The 20,493-nt window shown below is 34.3% G+C and overlaps 1 protein-coding gene across 9 annotated transcripts in view; it reads right to left on the reverse strand.

The window, feature by feature from the left end:
* Positions 1-20,493, reverse strand: part of ZNF280D (zinc finger protein 280D) — a 146,174-nt gene that overhangs the window by 93,271 nt on the left and 32,410 nt on the right. For 8 of the 9 annotated variants that reach the window (XR_003567195.1, XR_003567194.1, XM_027840825.1 and 5 more), the window contains 9 exons: positions 17,989-18,147; positions 17,692-17,792; positions 16,379-16,605; positions 10,637-10,794; positions 10,097-10,197; positions 9,300-9,446; positions 6,382-6,513; positions 5,168-5,454; positions 4,470-4,610 (listed from right to left, as the gene is read on the reverse strand). Coding sequence is in view for 7 of the 9 variants with exons in the window: in XM_027840825.1 (XP_027696626.1) it covers positions 4,470-4,610; positions 5,168-5,454; positions 6,382-6,513; positions 9,300-9,446; positions 10,097-10,197; positions 10,637-10,794; positions 16,379-16,605; positions 17,692-17,792; positions 17,989-18,147 (1,453 nt within the window). In the remaining 2 variants the exon portion in view is untranslated. Of the gene's footprint in view, positions 1-4,469; positions 4,611-4,656; positions 5,070-5,167; positions 5,455-6,381; positions 6,514-9,299; positions 9,447-10,096; positions 10,198-10,636; positions 10,795-16,378; positions 16,606-17,691; positions 17,793-17,988; positions 18,148-20,493 lie in introns of those variants that run through there. The other variant, XM_027840826.1, reaches the window with a different exon arrangement.

Raw genomic sequence — 20,493 nt, forward strand, 5'->3', positions numbered from 1 at the left:
ACCCAGACTGTTCTCACCTCCACTTTTCAGGATTCCTTTTGTCCTTCAACACTCTGTTTAAGGGCAAAATTTCTGATTAAGAACACTGCTAGTGTTCTCTCCAGTGAAAATATTTACCTGTCTTTATTTTGTATATACTTTATGTACTTATCTCCTCCAATAGCATGTTAGAACCTTGAGGAGAGGAACTGTTTCATTTTTGTCTTTGTATGGCCACTGCCCAACACAGTGCCTGACACACTTGTCAGGCACTGTCAGGATCTTGATGGACTGATGATTCACCCAACAAAAAGCAGTCATGCATTTAAGTGTCTACTAGATGAGGTATTACACAAAGCACTGGAGATACAAAGACAAAAGCAATCAATCAATACTTACTAGGCAAAATAAAGGAAAACCACCCCCCGCCTTAAGAAGATTACATTTCAATGGTGAAAACATCATGGGAGGCAGTGTGGCAGTGAAAAATGTACTGGATTTGGAGAGAGAAGACCTGGGTTTAAATCTCAGATCTGCCATTTACTAGTTGTGTGACTTACCTTGGACAAGTCCTAACTTCTGTGAGCCTCAGTTTCCTTATCTGCAAAATGAGGGGCCTTTAAAGGCACTTCCACTTCTAAATCTAATTTTGTGCACATATTTAAGTATATACAAAACTCACCTAAAGCAAATAAAGTTGGAGGAGAAAGCATTAACAGGTGGGAAGGACCAGGAAAGGCTTTACACAGAAGATGCTTGAAGGAAATCAGGGATTCAAAAAGCAAAGGTGAGGATGGTGAGAGATAGAAGATGATTGGAGTTGAGAAGAAAAGCAATTCAGGCATTTGATATTTAGGGAATATTGCAAAAGGCAATGTGGAATCACTGACAATCTTGAAACATAGTAACTATAGGGCCAGAATGATACTTAAAGAAGATTATTTGGAGTGCAGTAGGTAGAATTGCTTAAATGACACCAAAATCAAGGAAGTCAGTTAGCAAAGTTTTACACTAGTAGAAGAAGAAAGTAATGAGGACTCAACTAATGTACTGGCAGCAGGAAAAGAAATGAAATGATGAATGCAAATAGCTAAGAAAGAATAAAACCTCACTGACATGAATATCAAGGAACAAGGAAGAACCAAAATAGGATTCCAAGGTTTCAAAAGCCTTAATGAGTGATAGATTGGTATTAATGTATGAAGAAAACACTAAGCAGTAGAAAATGGGGGAAATACTGAACTCAGTTCTAGACAGAGTTGAATTTGAAGTGTGTGAGGGACATCAAATGGGAAAATATCCAGTGGTACAAAAGTTACGCAAGCCTGGAGGTCAGAAGAAGGACCAAGGCCAGAAGTATAAATCTGGAACTCATATAATTGGAGGTTATAGAGTCAGCAGAATCTAAAGAAATAAAGTTCCTAACCTCCTACTTAATGTAAGAAATACTGTAGAGATATAGAAATTGTTGTATTCTTCTCATCTCAACACTGCACAAGAAAAATAAGTAAAATAAATATATAACCTCATTTACTCATCCTCCAAAGCAGCAGCTGGATACTATAGCTGGTATCCAACCCTTCTAGTAAAATCTAGTTAACCTTACATTTTTTGAGGGGACAGTTCCTTAAAAGTTTTTCTTTCTGGCCATCCCCCCCCCCCCCAGCCTTTCTTCCTCCCTAAATGGTTTCAAATGTTTCCAATCACATACAACTGGTTGGGTAAGAAACATAACTAGAACTTAAATCCCTTGACTCCCAAGGCCAGTACTCTTTCCACACCATGCTAAATAGTCCACACTTTAAGACAGGAGATTCATGGAGCCAACAACAGTAACTAAGATTAGCTAATCCCCAACTGTATGTATTGTATAAACCTGGAAGAATTAAATAAGAACAAAACTGTTTCAATTACAGATGCATTAGAATGACATAGTCAATATCTACAAAGATGAAACACAATGGACACAATGTTCAGTTGCCTCAAAACAATCCTTTATTGAAGGGAAGAATGAGAGGAATATGTCAAAGAGTTTTCCTTACAGCTTAGTGCTGGTTTTTGGTAGGCTGATGATTTTCTTCTGATTGTTTTTAATGATCTGTTGAGTCCTCCTCTGCCTATCCTTTAATAACCTTCATAACATGACGCACTAAATATTTTCAAATTTGTCCTGATTAATCCTGCATACTTACTGCCCTAGTCAGTATGTCACCTCACTGTTCCACAGATATTTCATGAATATGCCAATGCTCCACGAAGTGGCTTAAGTTGTTCTTCCCATCTGGACCATTCTCCATCTTTCCATCCACTTATCTAATGTTTCCTCATCCTTCCATGTCTGGCTCATGTCCTACCTTGTGTTTTAGTAGAAAGAGCACTGTTGGCATCAAGAAACCCGACTTTGATGTCCTAGATCTGACATTTTCTGGCTATATGTAACTTTGGATAATCTTTGTGTCCTCATCTGTAAATTGAGGATAATAATACTTAAACCTCCCTCAGAGGATTACTGTGAGGATAAAAAAGAAGATAACTAAGAGATAATATATGTACACTCTAGCTATTACCTCTTCCACAAAATCTTTTCCAAACATTTCAATTGCCAAACTGGTCTACTCCTTTTTTAAAACATGTGACCTTCATAATCACAATTACATGATTTGGTACTTAATTGTTCCAGACATATTAGTTCTGTCCAAGTCAAAATGTAACAGGGCAAACACTATCTCTCATGTCTCAATTATGAATCCTCTGGGAACAGAGAGGCAGCTGCATGGTTCAGTGGACATGTGGGACTTGGAGTCAGGAAGAACTGAATTAGAATCCTTCCTTGAGACACTTACTGGCTGTGTAAACATAGGCAAGTCACTTAATCTCTCTGTGTCTCAGTTTTCTCATCAGAAGAACAGGGATAATAATAGCACTTACCTTGCAGGGTTGTTGTAAAGATCAAATGAAATATTTATTGTAAAAAAAAATGTTTCACACAGTCTTTAGAACATATTAGGTGCTAAATAAATGCTTATTCCAGCCCCCTCCCCTTTCCCCTAGGACTCCCAGCTAAGGATCATGAATTTAGAACGGGAAAGGACGTTAGCGGTTATCCAGTTAGACTAGATAGTCAAACTCCCTAAGTTGTACAGCTGAGAAAACCGTGAAGGACAGAGAAGGACTTGTTCAGGGTCCTTTAGGTAGCAGTGGCAGAGCCAGGATTGGAACCTCGGACCTCTGGCTCCAAATTTAGTACACTTTCCACTGTACTATGATGCATGAATTGACAATAAAACCAATAAGCTGACTTTTATAAAATATGTGACTTTTTCTAGAAATTTTCAGCAAGTCATACACAGGAATGGAGAAAAGAGACAACAGATTTCGCCCTTCCCCTAGTGTTAGAAAGGGGCACAGTGGGCATGACATTCAAGAAGACAAAAGATGAATTCTTAAATGGTAGTGTGACACTATTGATAAAACTCAGTCCAAAGTAGTCAAACTACAAGTAAAACTTCAAAGATGTCTGATGAACAAGGAGAAAAAAGAAGACAGTGTAGTGTAAGCTGGGTAAGAAAAAGTTTCAAGGTTAAGTTCTTTTGAATGTGACACCATTCAACATGACAAAGGTCTAAGGTAAAAACCTGCAGAGTAGGTGGAGTCTAGATAAAAGTCAGTAAAAGTAATGTCAAATAATTTTCAAAGGCAGAGCTGTTTGACTGGTCAACAATACCGATGTGCTGGAAGTCCTAAAGGTGACAGCAAAGACGAGACAGAAAGATCTGCAGGTAGATGCTTGTCAATCAAGAAGGTGAAACAGTATCTTGGATTTCAGTAAGCAATGACAATAAAAGGGAGGAGCTGGTATGGAAGCTCATGAGCCACAAATAAATGCATTATTATTCATTTTTGGTCAAAAACAGTATTATCCAAAGCTGACAACCCGACTCTATCAATGGACTTGAATTAATTCTAGATGTTCCCCCCAAACCAAATCTACCTTCAAAGGATGAAACAGCCCACTGACAACCCTGAGAAGAATGAAATATAAAGGATCCAAAAGCAATTCCAAACCTGGATCCAAAAGCAGTTCCAAAAATATTTTAAGTGATGGTAGCATTGTTTGAATAACTGACTTGCCTTTAAAAATGACAGATGTTTGACTTTATTCCAAACAAAGAAGTTAACATCATCACATTACAGTCACTACTATAAGTCTTGAGTCAATTTTCTTCCAACCAAACCCAAGAAGAACAAAAAATAATTTTGGCCCTGTGCTAGCCTCCTCTAATCTGATTGCTCTTACCAGTCAATTCTCATTTGAATGGTTACTAGATTGAAGATTATATTGGAGGACACTATGGTTTTTTATAAGTTTCTCAATCAACAGGTAACATGACTTTTACCATACAAGGAATAATAAACATAATTGTTTTCAGAAAACAAACCTACTGAAGTTCAGTGTTAACTAACAATTTACAAATATCAACTCATCTTACCTCATCATGTGATTTACATAGGCTTTACTACAGCTAGTGTTGTATCTGCATAAACTACAGTGGACATATGTAGGAAAATGGTTTGCAAAATCTTTTATTTCCGAATAACACTCAATGCACTTGTGAACTCCCCGACGATACCTTATGGGAACATAAAACAACAACAACAACAACAAAATGAAAATAACATTTTAAAACTAAAACAGCACGGGGCTCATATTAATATTTTAATTCTTTAAGCCAAAATACTCAAATGAACACTTTTATACAGAGACCAGAGACTTCTATTTTAGTGATATGCTTTGGAATAAGGATCCAGTAAAACTACAAAAATCTAATGGGTATAAAATTGAGAAGTATGAGTGACCGTATCACCTGGACTTGCAATATCAGTTAATGCTTCTTATATGAATAAGCAGGGAGGCAATAAGATTAACCAGTTGAGAATCAAGCAGGGTAAGATAAGTTTAGTACTAAAATATGGAAATTATAGATTAAACAGAACAATTCCAGTAGTGCACAGCAGTGAAAGGAGCACCTTTTTATTATCTGCTTGTTCTTCATGCCAAAAAAAGCGATCAGGCAGTGTCCTAGAGAGGTCTATCAAAACAGGGTGAATTTGAAAAAGAAACACAGAATTAAATTTTCATATGTAAGATCAAAACATTTTTGGAGATGACTTAATAAAAGACTGTTACCTTAAATTCCGCAATGCTGTATTGACTTTATTTCTTTTTGTGCCCCCAGGGCCTGGCTTCTTTTGCACATGGTATGTTTTTGATTTGGATTTGGATTTTGTTGCAGTAGTTCTTGTAGTGTTTTTTGCAGTGGTACTTTTTGCAGTGGTGTTTTTTGCAGCCGTACTTTTTGCTGTTGTATTTTTAGTCCTTGGAGGAGACAGTTGAAGGGTAGAAGTGCTTGCACTAATAGAAGGTGCAGTCGATGCTCCTGCCTGAAGAGGTCCAACTGAAGCTCGGATAGTGACCTAGAAAAATAAAGGCTACTGAAGTGTTTTGAAATTTTTAAGTGTTGTTATCAATATTAACACAATCATTCTTAAAATATCAAAGCAAATGAATATCCAGCAGGTTGAAAATATCAATCCCATAAGCGAAAAACAGAAAACAGACCTTTCACTTGTACTATATAAATCCATACTGTTTCAGTATCAATTTAATTTTACCTTAGTGTTCAAAATCATGAATAGATACTAATATTAGTTTAGAAGCAGAAATATAAAAAGAATGAGGAAAGAAACCACAGATCTTTATATTAAGGATCATGGAGTTTGAACAAAGTAACCTCTGTTTTTACATTTTTTAAGGAATTTTGTATAATTTTGATAACAACATGGAAGAAACCTTGTTGGAGAGAGGCCTTTAAAAAATGGTGTTTTGCTCTCCTGAATAAATGAGCAAACAATGAGATGTTTCTTTATATCTTCCAGAAATTATAATAAGAAAGTTGTAGTCCACTATGTAATGTCATTTGTGAAAGCTTGCCTATTCCCTTCTAATACTTTCATCAAGAACACTCCTAATGCTTGTATAGATTTGAATAAATCAGTGATTTCATTCGAGTAAGGTACTTCTGGTAAGAAAATTCTACCAATACTGAAATGTACATATCTTCTCTGAATCTGAGAGCCTTGGAGAATTTACTGTGGTACTAAGAGATTAAAGAGCCCTTTGCAGGGTCACACAGCCAGTATATGTGTCAGTAGTGGGCTGTGTACCTAGGATTTCCTGAATTTCTGAGCTTTTAACTCACTATGCCATGCTACCCTTCATGATATATTAATTTCATAAAAATCATACAAGTATGGGTGATACAAAGACAAAAATCAGACTATTCCATGCTCTCAAGGAGCTTACATCCAATTGCAAAAGCTAATGTTTTATTTAAAACTTACTTTTGTTCCAGGAGGCAATCCTTCCAATTGTTTAGGTTTTTTAAATGTTCGATGTTGAGTCTTATGATCCATTTTCTCTTTGCAAGTCAAAAATTGTAGTCGGCACTTTGTACAACGATATATTCCTTTTTTCTATTTTTTTAAAGGGTAAGAAATAAAAAATCTCTAATCAGGACTCTCATGTCTGGAAAATGCCCTAAATGACTTAATTTCAAAATAATCTGAATGGAATTTTTAAACCTTATATAGTTCATAAATGATCTTTTTTTATAAGTCCTTACAAATAGTATCAATGAATTGTAGAGATTTGACAACCTAAATTTAGTACTCATTTAAAATACTTTCACATGGATTAAAGATACTGAAGGTATACATTAAATTTTGGTGAGAAAAAATTATGAAAGTGAAACTGATGCTTATCTATAACTAAACAGGCTGTTTTAATATATAACGTCCAATAGGAGGGATGCCACATTTTTGCTGTAAAAAACTAAATTATGTTCATAATTTTATCCAATCTAATTTTATATATCAATAAAGTAAATTTTAAAAGGCATTAACAACAGTGGAATTTATGTATTTCTGGAGCCTATCTTAACAAAATAGAGCTCTTTGGAGGGTGACACACGTACAAATTCCAACTCAGTATTCTTAATTATTCTCATTAATTCTCTTATTAACCAAACTAATTTTGTTTCTTGTCTGACTTTCCCAATTACCTTTTACTCTTGCTTCTTTACTTCCACATTCAATTATTTGTTAAGACCTACAGTATCATGGCTATGATGAAAAAAGCATTTAATTTAGATCCAGAAGACCTAAGTTTCAATTCCTACTGCAACATCTTAGCTCTATCATTCTGGAAAAGAAATCACTTTAACCTCTCTGCGCCTCCTTTTCATCTGTAAAATGAGAATGTTGTACCAGATTATCTTATCTCCCAGAAGCTCTTTCAATCTTAATACCTGTGATCCCATAAACATTTTATTCCATTTCAAATACTTAATTTACACCTGAGTGGGCTACTAAAATAGCCTCTTAACAAATCTTGTTGCCTCCACTTGTATTTCTCCTTCTCATTGCTGCCAAATTAATCCTCCTTACACACAGATTAATTATGCCATCCCTATGTGGGAAAACTGTTCAAAGATTCCCTACTGTAAACTCCAAACTTCTTAACCTGTCATTAGAAGACCTTTAAAATCTTGCCCCAACCTTTCTTTCCAGTCTTGTTTCACACTAATCCCAACCTATAAACTAGCTGTTTTTAACGTGTGTGCGCGAGAAAGAGACACCCACACAGAACCCTTGGACACTCTGTTGAAGCTTACAGACTCCTTCTCAGAACATGTTTTTAAGTGTACATCATGAAACATATAGGTTCATAAAGGAAACCAATTATAATGAAGTAGTATGAAAATGTAACAAAATACACAAGTAAACAAAAATAAGATCAAAGAACACTAGGTTAAGAACCCTTGGGTTTAAAAGTTATATTCAAACCATAATATATCGCTGATCTTAATATATATTATGAACATGATCTGTTTTCTCATCTCTGTTTTCATGCACTACATTCCCTAACCAAGGAATACCTTCCCTCTCACCACATACACACTCACTCACCTGTTGAAATCTTATTCATCCTTTGAATTCAAAATGGTGTAAATATTCAAAAACTAAGAGAGTCATTAAAAATAGTTAACAAATGTTTAGATGTAATAGAACATAATTAAGGTGATGTTTTTCTAAGCTGGCCTTTCCTATTTTGTGACTAGAAGCTAGGTCCTCTTTGATGCTAAATCCAGTACTCTCTACTCTGGGCCATACTGCCTTTAATTTAAGAGGAGTTTTCCCACCAGTGATACTTCTCATTCACTAGGAATAAAGGGTCTTTTCTCCTTGATACCAAGTACATGAATTACAAACTGCCTCTGTTCTGATGAACCACCTCCATGCCTTTAACTGATTTCCTTCACTCCAACAACTGGATGGACTTCCCACACAAGGGTAGACCACCTACCAAAGAGAACGTGGTGACTAGCTATGGCCTATGAAACCTATTACACTAATGGTATAATTTCTTTTTTCAGTGATACCACATGGTATTCTCAAGTTCACCAGTCTCCCTAAATCCCAACATCTACATTTGATAGTGACAGATCAATGTTGGAGGAAAGCTTAATCTGAATAAACCGAAACTACTGTTTTCCACCCACTCTTCCCTTCAAAATAAGGGTCCCCAAACTGAGAAGCTGGGGGGATGGATTGGGGAGAGGGAGAAGGGTGGAGAAAGGAAGAAGTAGGTAGGTCTTGAGAAACCATTCCCAAAGATTTAGACAGAAATTCTGTTGGAATCAGCAGGAAAGGGGATGAAGAGGTAGAGATACTGTGCTGTGACTGATTCAGTCCAAAATCCAAAGGAAGGTAGCATTTTGGCCTTTGGTCACCAACTTCAGGAGAAAAAGGTATAGGCTAGTAGTGCTACAACATTCTTGGGGGGAGGGGGAGGGGGTAAGGGGGAGAAGAGGATGAGAGATTGGAAAGGGGAGAACAGGTATGTTGTTGTATGAAGTTTGTCTCTCCCACCTCTTCCTTGAGTCAATTATCAGTTCCTCTCCTCTACCTGCCCTCCCTCCCCTACTTCCTGCCTCCCTTCTCCCAAATATCCAATATGCATAAAGACCATGTCTGGGGACTCAGCCTTCCATTCAACCTTAGAAAACTTTACCATTTAATAGCATAACTAGATGGTAGCCTTGCATGGTAGTTGGATGTTAACTACTCATATTAACTGAGAATTTTACCTACATGTAACTCATTATTTAGACAAAGCTTCAATTTTGACCACTGTCCTGAGCATTATCTTGTATTTTAGTCAAGATGAGATTAATAAAAAAGAATGTTTACCAGCTTACCTGATGTTTCATATAATGATGCATGTATGGTGTTGCAAGTTTAATAACTTTGAGGCAAAATGGACAAAGCAAGTTCTTAGTATTTTCATGAGAAGTTCTAAAATGTGTTTCTACATCAGAAAATGATGATGATCTATAATTACACACCTAGAAATACAAAGAATACTCAACTTAACACTTAGATCTGACATAAAGTTAAAAATCAAATTATCAAAAATAGGTAACCAGCTTACAATAATAAAATAACATTAAAATGAGACTCATTATTCAACAAAACCCATTTTCTATTTTTGAAAGTGATGCTAAGGGACATTGTGAGTTGTTAAAAAAAAAAGGTTAGGAATAGTATAGCACAAAACTCTAGCTTCCCTTTAGTACTTGTTATATATGGATCATCCACAAATTCATCAAAACTGTTCTTTTCCTATTTTCAGTCTTCTTGACTTCATGTAAGCAATGCTATAATTTCACTATTATTTACTTTCTCTATTTGAAAGCTACATTCTAGGCATTTGATGAAGCAACTTCTCTTTATCTAGTATCACTTTGTCCTACAAAAAAAAAACTTCAAGATTTGAGGTGACAGACATTTGGTTTAGATATCTTATGACAATTGTCATTTCCTATTTCTCAATTAACAAGTTTTATTAAGAATCTACTATGCACAAGACACTATGCTAGTGAAATCACCTTTTCAACAAAGACTAACCATTAACAGATAATTTAATTTTTTCCTAAAGCTGTGAAAATTATGTTAACTAAGAAATACATAAATTTGTAACAGAATTTTCATGTACCTGACAAAAATATGGCATTTCACCAGGCTTATGATTGTCCTTCATATGTTGTAAAAGAACTTGCTCTGTTTCAAATGATAACTCACAGATTTTACAAATAGCTAAAAGAGAAAAAAAGTATTGAAGATATAATACTCATATTTTAAAAAAAATTCTACACATAATTTATTTGTATTAATCCTCTAAAAAGTACAAATGACATCATTTTTTAAATTTACCTAAAATATCTGTAAGTTGTGGAACCTTATTTCTTATTTAGTTGGCCTCAATGCTAATTGTTCAGGCTCACACACAAACACAGACACAGACACACAAGCTAGCTCTGGCAAGGGAACTTCCACTTCGTGGAATTTACTGAAATAGGACTCCCTTTCTTATAGATAATTCATAACAAAAACCTGCCAACAGTCAATTATGCCTTGAAATTCAATTCTGTTATATATTCTAATTTTTCTAAAAAGATATTTGCTTCATTTTGCCTCCCCATTTCAGAATATCAAACCAAATGACATACAGTGCTTAAATGAAAATGTAACTTACTAGAAAACTCATGGGGGGTATGTGTACTTTCAATGTGACATTGCAGCTGGAAAGGTGTGGGAAATTGACGATAGCAATGTTGGCAAGTCGTGTGGTTTTCCCAGCTTTCGCTGCTCTGTTTCTCAAGTTCCAAATGGTGTTTCATGTGGTTCATAAACCTATAAGTGATTGTCAATAGGTGCAAGATTGTAGTTTAAAAAAAAAAAAAAAAAGAAACACTCCTCACAAATTAATGTATTAATGTGTAAGGCTATTTCCTGAAAATGTGCTTGCATTATTATTTAAATCTCAGTATGCTTAAAAAAATTAAAGTGATATTGATTTTATATCTTATTATGGAATGGTTTCAATCATTTTCAAAAGCACCAGTTTATTTTTTTCTCCATTAAATTGTTTTAATCTACAAATTTGTTTATTATTTGGATAATTTGACTTTTAAAATATTACCTACAAGTTTTACTCAATATTTTTAAGTTAAGCTTTAAAAAAATCTTTAATGCATTATACTGAAAGTGAAGAGGATAAAAAATTGGGAAAATAGTAGTCTTTTAGTACAAATAAAATACTGTTTACATTTAAAAAATAAAATATTGAAAGGAAGGAAACCCTACCCACCACTACCAGTTATAAAAGCCATGAGAACAAACAGTCTGAAGATCCCGACAGTATGCAATATATATATCAGTTACTTAAAAGACAAAGTACTAGTATTTTCACTTGTGTCTTTGTTTCTAAGTGCACATAATAGCAATTTTAATGCCTGCAATTATAAGAACCTTTTGTTTTATTTAATGACACTGGTTTAACGTTAGCACAGACTCTTCATTTTAACTTGCGGACGGTGCCCCTTGTAAAAGCATCACCCATTTTTCAGTTTTACATTTTGCTCTATCAGCTCCCCTAAAAGGCTTCTTAGGAAAAAGAACTATGACCTTCTCAGCCAAAAAGAGACTAGATACAAATGGGAATACCTAATAAAACAGCTTACTGAAGCTTTTTCCCCTCTACACTTGAAACTAAGACTACTCAATCAGAACAACAATTCTTGGATTATGTAAACTATCAACAATTATTCCTGTGAATCCCTAAAGGGAGCTGTTCTGAAACTATGTGATAATGTTATCAGTCTGGATGATAAACAGTAATGAAAGCAGTAATAATTTGCTCTTTTTGCACCTCAGTGGCATAACCCTTTTTTAGAGGGTTGGGAGTACAGTGTTCACTAAATGTGAGGCTTACATTTTCTAATTAATACCTAAAGTCCTTTGCAAATATAAGTGCTATTCTAAACTAGATATCTGTGTATAATGTAAAACAATTTTATTTAGAGAAATTAGCTAGTAAACAAATCGCCAATTCTCCCTTCTAAGAATGTAAGAAAAACATATCCGTATAAAATAATTTCTTACCTATTGGCTGTCTCCAAGTTGTCATGACAGTTGACATCAGTGGATTTAACTCCTCCTACCAGTAGGAGACAGGAAAAAGCAAAGCTCCTGCAACACTGCTCTCCCAGGGAGGGGAATGGGTATCTGAGCTTTCTTAATTAAAGCTGAATAAGATAGTCCTGACTGTTTTTGGTGGCCACTCAAATGGTGGGCACGAAACCTCAGACTAAAGTCATGTCTGGACAGAAAAAGGAGGCCTCATAGTGCCATTTTTTCAAACAATACAACTCAACTTTTAAGGGCCAGCCTACACAAGTAACCATCAAGAGAAGTCTAAAACAGGTAACTAAACAGAAGAGGAACTAAGTAAATTTTAAAAAAAAGTTCACAGGATCATGGGTGTACAGCTGGACGGGCACTGGAGATTATGGAGTCAAATCCCTTTATCTGATTAATGAGGAAAATGAGGTCCAATGAAGAAAAGAGACTTGTCCAAGATCATAAAGGTAACAAGTGGTGGGGTTGAAACTTAAGCCCAGACACTTAATTTCAAAGCCAGCACACTTTTCATTAAGGCTAACAGGCCTGTGTTCACTTTTGAGATATATGAAATAAAACTTGAATTACTAGCCTATGCCACTTTCCCCTCAAAATACAACTAAATCAAGCAGTCTCTCTACGTGAAGCTTTCCCGATCCTCTCAACTGGAGGCACCTTGTCTCTTAAATTTAATATTTATTCTCTATATGTTTATTATTTGTGTACTTACACTCTTTTCTGCCCTGCTAGGATATCAGCTCCTTGAAAGTAGCGGTTCTTCATTTACTATACTTAAGATCGCTAGTTCCTGACATGAAGCAAGAACTTAATAAGTGTCTGTTATACCTCTCCCCACCCTTCCATCCAGCCACTTCTAAAGAAATGGGAGGATCCATGGGTGAAGAACATTTCATATATTGTTCTTTTTTCCTTTTTTTAAAGTAGTGATTGGTTTTGCTGAGTTTTTTTTCTTTTTTAAATTATTTATTCATAAGGGATGGCACTCTGAGAGGGGATTAAAGGAAGGAATATAATGAATATTTTTAAAAAAATTTTTTCTGAATTTTTGAAAAATGGAGTTCTCATTTTCTGTGGTCTATTAAGTACCAAATAGGCTAATCTTGCTATGTTAAAGGGAATGGACAAAGATGGAAAGGATTTTTTTTAAAAAATCGTTGTTAAAAGGAAAATGTACAAGTGGTTAGACTATCTCTAACTTCTAAAACAAGTTAGGCCTATATTAGAAATTAAATTAGTCACAGTTTTTCTGTTGATTTGATATATTTACTTGTTCTTTTTTCACTAAGGTATCTTAATAATAAAATGCAAAAGTGGGGGCAAATTGAAGAAATAGGACCAAGTCATATTATAAAAAGTTTCTGGGCTATAGCTCAAAACAAAATTTCAGCTATGGTTATTAGCGATCAAAGAAATATGACTCTGATGGCCTGATAAGAACAGTTAACACGTGTGGATATCAAATAGCATATGTGTGCAAATGCTGTGAAAAATATGAGATACTATACAAATAAAGAGGTAGAATTACCAACATCCCTGGGAAACTTTATCCGTGAATTTATTTTTATATCAAACAGGATTTTATTAAAGTGTGCAGGGGAAGAGGAAGAAGTAGTATAGTACAGGATAAATAATGTCCCAGAGGTATTTTTCAGGCAGTGAAGAATGCTAATTACTATTAGTAATCAAGTAGTATATATGTGTCCTTAGATAAATATTAAATTATCTCCAAAAACTGTGTTGGAAAGCTAATCAAAATATCAAATGACAGTGATAACAAATGATTTTCTGATAATTTACCTCAGACTTACATAAAAACTCTCTCAGTATTTTTGAAAAACATTCTAATTTTTACAGGAAAAAAAAAATAATTTCAGGAAATTCACCTGGGCACACCAAAATACTAAACTGACTTTCTCTGCTTATCTGAGAAATCTACTTTGTGTGTATGGTTTTCAAAAAATATACCTGCTGACAAATAGTGGCCTATCACACAAAAACTGCAATATATTATATTTTACATATTTTTAGATTTTAGTCTGTCCAATTGATCAAACTAGGTCAAATGCATCACATGTGAGAGTTCAGTACTGCAGAATACTGAAGGGGACAACTGCCTGTATTGTTAGAACGCAAGATGAGAAGGTGGGATGACTCCATTCTTTGTATTTTTATCTTCACTATCTAGAATAGCCTACCATAAAGTAGGTACTCAATAAATGTGCAAAATGATGTGTTCATAAGGATTTTCACAGCTAAAATTTGAACTATTATCTTAGGTATTTTGCATTGGTACACAACCATGCTACTTTTCTGAATTATAAGGAAAAAACCATACACAACCCCTCCACTCCCATGTACCAGGACTACCTTTGCCACCTCCGAGCCACACAACCTTGAGCAAGCCACTTACTTCTGGGAACCTCTGTTTCCTCATGTGAGAAATAGGAATATTAATAGTAATAGCTAGGTTCTAATAATATTTTACTTTTGCACTACACTTTATAGAGAGGCAGTATGGTACAGTGGCTAGAGCCAGTCTGGAAACCAGGAAAATCAATCTGGGTTCTAGCCTTGACTGTAAGACTTCCTGGCAAAAAATTCCAATGTTTAACTTCTCCATAATCTAGGCAACTCTCTAAAACCCTCTCCTGCAGAGAACGTGCTGCATTGGTAGTAAATTTCTTCACCAGAGTTCCCTAAATCAGTGTAATTATAGATCTAGTCCTTATTAATCCCTGCCTGCTCTGCAGAATTAGAGAGAAAAACAAATTGAGACATTAGATATGGAAGCGCTTTAGGAAACTGTTAAGTGGAATTCAAGGGGTGGAAGTCAGGAATTTCTGTTCATTGGCATAGTGAGCTCCCTGTGATGAAACCCTCTCTCTCAACACAGATAAGCAACTCTTCTTCAACTTATACTCCTAGAGAGTTGTATGGGGGAACTAATGACTTCCACAGGGTCACGAAGTCAGCAGGTCTAAGAGGCTATGGCTATACTTAAACCAAAGTCTTCCTGACTGGCCCTCTAGCCACTAAGTAATGATGCCTCTCTAATGTTTGGCAGAAATATAAAATATTATTTTAAGAACCTACAGTCTGAAAAATTTAAAGTCATATGTCCTGCTTTTCATTCTAGATTTAAAAAAAAATTCTACCAGTTAATTTTGACTCCATTTTAACTTATGAATTTGATAAGATAAATAAGTTTAATTAGGCAAATTAAGGCTTTAGTGGGTCCTTCTTTCTTCCATATCCAGGCTGTACTAAATACATACTTTTCATTTTGTTTTTTTATGATTAAGCAAAATATTATTTCAACATCCCATTTATAACTAATTTCTAAAATGAGAACATAAGTAAATAGTTAGGAAAGTCATTCTAATTATGCTTTGACACTAGAATTTAATCAACAAACATTTATTAAATGTCTACTTTGTGCAAGATATCATGCTGGGGGGCACTGGGAATATATAATAATAAAAATTATAATATCTGACATCGAATAACTATCATATAATAACAATCTAAATAACTCATTGTTCTTCCAGTTAGCATCACAAGTCATTACCCTTAATATGACTATCCATGTCCAGATGAAGAAATAAGGCTATTAAGTTAAGAAACCTTGTTAAGTTTCCCCATCTATTTGAAAGGTAGTGTGTTTTTCCCCCCAGTGGAGTACAGTCTGAAAAACAAAGCAACCTGGCTAAAGTTCTATATGAAGCAAAAGAAAACCCTATTCTTTTTACAAAAAATTTATAATAGACTAGTAAGAATGATGAACTAAATATGATATTTATCTTAAAATCTCTCACAGAAAGAGAAACTGCTCTGGATGGCAAAAGCACTACAAAATTCTGAGGGTAAAAAGAAGATCAAAGACTTCTGTGGGAAAACCAAACGGACAATCTACATGAAATTAAGGAAATTAAGTTCCAAAGACAGCTACAAAAAAGCTTTGTGAAAGTTATTAGAATAAACTGATTGATAGACAACACTGGAAAAGGAGTTATGTTTTCTCTAAATTAAAGTAGATTTTGCCTTTCATGATGTGTCTAAGGAAAAAGAGTGGAGTGGACTGGTTCAGCTGTCCAAGTTCCTGAACTGCAGGAACATGAAAACAAAGGGGTTTTGGGGCAAAAGTTGCTGTTTTTATTACCTAGTAGGAAGTGTTAAACCCACTTGTCTAAAATGGCACAAGACAATGCTGGCAAAAGAGACTTCAATTAGAAATGTCTTACAGTCATGTAGTAGTATTACGATTTTTCTAATGGTTATACAAGTGTTTACATACCTGATGTTATTTTTAAGTATTTTCAGGCAACTGAAGCATTTAAAGGTTGTATGAGTCTTCTGTTCTTGTAGGTTATCACCTTCATGTTTCCCATAATAAAAGTCATTAACTAACATAATCAGTTTTCCTTTATCAGCATCAGCGATCTTATTTTTACTTGCTGCACTTGAAAATTCAGTTTTATTAGATCCCCAAAAGAAGTTATTTACCCTCTCTGGACAACAATACTAAAAGAAAAACACAAAAGTCTTAATTACTTTTGAAAAATTAATCAGCAAGAGACAATAATTCACCTAAACCTGAGTCTAGAACTATCCTTATATGGCACAAAGCATAGTTTGGGGGTTTTAACTCTTTGGATAAAGGCAATATTTCTGTGCCCTAAAAAACAATGAGGTATATATTTGCATGGCATTATATAATTTACAAAAGTAATGTAGTTTTGAATATTCTACTATGTAAATCAGATTTCAAAAATATCTCATGTATTTAAATAAATCCTTCATTTCTAACCTTCATTATTAGTATTCTAATAATGCTTCCACATCAAAAAGATATTTATCATTCCGACTCACAGTCACTTCAACACATCATTCTCAACGATATAAATATTAAATACAAATTTTTTTTTGAGTTATGGTATCAATAATGAATTAGCATTAAAGTGTTCTAAAAATATTTCTGAAGACATGAAAGAAAAGAGGTGGGTCAATCATATAAATAAGAGTGAAAGCCAGCACTGGTAATGGGACCCTTAAGGTATTAAAACAATAAGAGTAAAGCTTTTATTATATTAGGTAGATCCTCTAGGGAGGGTTTATGTTAAAAATATGCACAAGAACTGTCCAAGATAAGAAGCCAAAGAAAGATTTCAATCTGTATCTGCATCAGTAAAGCAAATACTACATCAACAAAATCACAGATCTAAGAAATCGTCCATAAAAACGCCAATCAAATGCAGTTTTCCATCAGAGTGAAATGTTCAATTTAACTAAATATTCTGATTAATAACAGAGAATTTCCATAAATGCCACTCATATTCTGGAAAATTAAAATATAGTAACACACACAACATTCATTTAGAATGTAGAATCACTTAGAACAATGACACTGCATCTCTTTGATGAGTCAGATGCCTCTTCATCATGATTACAAATATCTATTATCATGTACCTTAAACGATCAGAACAGTCAATTAAAGTATTTAGAGTTGATACGGATAAAACCAATTCTCATCATACAAAACAATATACATAACAAAAATTCAGAGATTTGAAGATTATTTCAAAATTATTGTCCCATAAAAAGTTTACCTTCATGTGATTTTTTAAAGGATCCAACAGATTAAAATGAATGTTACACTTTGGACAAGCTCTTGGGAAAGGTGGTCCATTTTTAGTAGAAGTAATTGTACCTAAAATGTATTAAATATATTTAGTCTCCAAATTTATCATTTTTATGTCTCAAAAATCGAATATGAAAATACGAAAAATATATTTAAAGTTGCCATACAGTTTAAAAAATACATAATTTAGCCATCCTTTTTACTTCTTTAAAATTTCTATTTTTTCCTACTATTTTAATAGCAATCATAGCTCACTCCACTTTACCTTTTGAAGGTGAAGTCTGTGATGGTGACTTTACCAAAGAGAACGGGGATGAGGGATGGGTTCCAGCGATACCTTCATTGGACTTAGGCTTCTTTGAAGTAATACTGTTTACTTCAGAAGTAGAGAGACGTTTCGTTACAAAGGAACTTTCATTCAGACCTATGATGATTTCAAGGTTAAAAAAAATAATTGTTTTGGTATTATATACTAACATACATAAATATACATATGCACATTCTAATATGTAATATACTAATCATTACTAAAAAATTTCTTTAGAATGGTTATAATTAACTATCAAAAATCAATGAGACACAACTCTAGAGGAAAATACAATGGCTCTTTAAAAATACTCATTTTCTAATAACTCACGAAATGATGCTATTTCCACAAGAAAACTCTTACCTGATTTTACCTAGGATGGGGAGCAAGTCAGAGCACATTATTTGCAAATCAGAGAGAAAAAGCGAAAGCTTTGAAAAAATATAACATGTTCAGGGGCCAAGTTTTCACCAGTGCTTTTGCAAAGTTCAGGAAGCTAAGTGCCCTGCTTTGGACTTAACACAATTAGTTTAATTTGTTTCTAAAATTTTAAAAGGTCTTTAAAATGTGTGAAAGCTCACCTTCATAAACCTAAAAAAGCCATATGATAAAGCAATTTCAGGCGAATTCCTTTACAATGGACAACTGCACAACAAATGAGGCAGAAGCAACATTCCAAAGTATATTCTACTGTACATTAAAAATTTTCAATTTATTGCTTTGCACAAACAAAAAGCTGTCATTGCTCAAGTATCATAGAAAGCATTATAAAATCAGAATTGGAAGGGGTCTTAGAAGTTATCTATTCAAAAGGGTTTACAAGATTTCCAAGCTGGAAGGGGCCTTGGGGCTGAGCTAGCCATACTCCCTCATTTTTATAGAAGAGGAAAACAAGACATGAGAAATTAAATGCCTTGCCCAAGGTCAGATAGGAAGTTTAGAGAGCAGAGCCTGGTTAAGAATTGATTTCCTTGCTCCCAGTTCAGTGTTCTTTCCAATAAAATGCACTGCCCTCAATGGAAGGAATATTATGAGATACCACCCAACTACGTGAAAATGGTTTTTATCCAAGTTTTGGAAAGCAGATTGAGGTATCTATAAAAGTCATAAAATGAACTGAATTGGGGATACCTAGGCTCTACCCATAGCATACCACTGGAGTGTGTTTGACCTTAGAAAATTCATTTCTGTTCCACAGCAGTATATAAAAAGAAATACTATCGTCCTATACTAAATTACAATTTAGTACTAAATTACAATTAATTGTAATTAATTGTAAACTAATTACAATTGCTTTATATACTCCTTTGAGTATTTTGTGACAAATTAACATGAAATAATAGACTTAATATAAAAATTAACTCATTTGCTGCCTATTTAAAAATCTTAATTGCATATCCTTATGCATTCTAATAATTCAAACATGAATAAATCACCAATATTTTTTCAATAGCTTAGTTTTCTTGAATAAAATTAAAATAGCAGATTTGCCTGTCAACTTTTCCATACAGGTTACATGTGCAATTATGGCAGGAAAAATAACATCATTAAGCTGCTTCTCTCTTTAGTCAAAATCTGTATTTGTCAATTGATGATTTTTTTTTCTTTTTTCCTTCTTTAAAAAACACAAAGACTGATACTGGAACTGATATGTGCACATGGGCTGACAGCTGAGGTATCTGTGCATTTTTAAGCAATGGCTTTTGTGCAATCACTACATTAATGTTCTTCTGAACTGAAGTTACTTGATCAAAAAACTTATGAGCACAAGTGGGTGCTGTTCTTGTAGTTGCAGCAACTGGATGTATTTGTGCAATTGGCTGGACAGGTTGGACAGATTGAGTAGAATCTCCTGTTTCAATACAGAAATTTTAAAAGCACTAAAAAAACCCTCCAAAGGAACATACATGAAATTCACTATTAATTTAATTCAGTCCCTTAAGCCTTTGTGTCTCCCTACCGATAAACATACTCTCCCCTTTACCTTTATACGTACTATTCCCCACACTACTATCCAACTTTGAGGGGAACAACCTCCTCCATAAACCCTTCTTTGGTCAGCCTAGGCAGAAGTTCTCTCTTGGGAACTTCTGCAACAATTACTGTGTGCAACTTACTTAACAATTGTAACATAATTATCAATTTACAGTTTATCTCAGCAGATTATAACTTCCTTCAAAGCAGGTACTATTTTTTGTGTTTTCCACAGATCCTACAGCATAGAGCCTTGTATGGAGGAGGTGCTCAATGAATGAATAGAAAAGAATTTCAAAAATTAAGATGTTACTATAACAAGAAACAGTGAGTGACATCCTAAGTACAAGTTAATAACTTTGAGAGGGAAATTATTTCAGGCCACTATTATACCTTTTTGGTGGATGAATGCCCTAAAGCATGAAAAGCAGAAACCCCTAATTATCTGTGTCACAGTTTCCTTGGGAAAAGTTCAAGTTTGGTATGATC

Source organism: Vombatus ursinus, unplaced genomic scaffold (genome assembly GCF_900497805.2).
Source record: "Vombatus ursinus unplaced genomic scaffold, bare-nosed wombat genome assembly UNPS02014848.1, whole genome shotgun sequence".
Classification (NCBI taxonomy): domain Eukaryota; kingdom Metazoa; phylum Chordata; class Mammalia; order Diprotodontia; family Vombatidae; genus Vombatus; species Vombatus ursinus.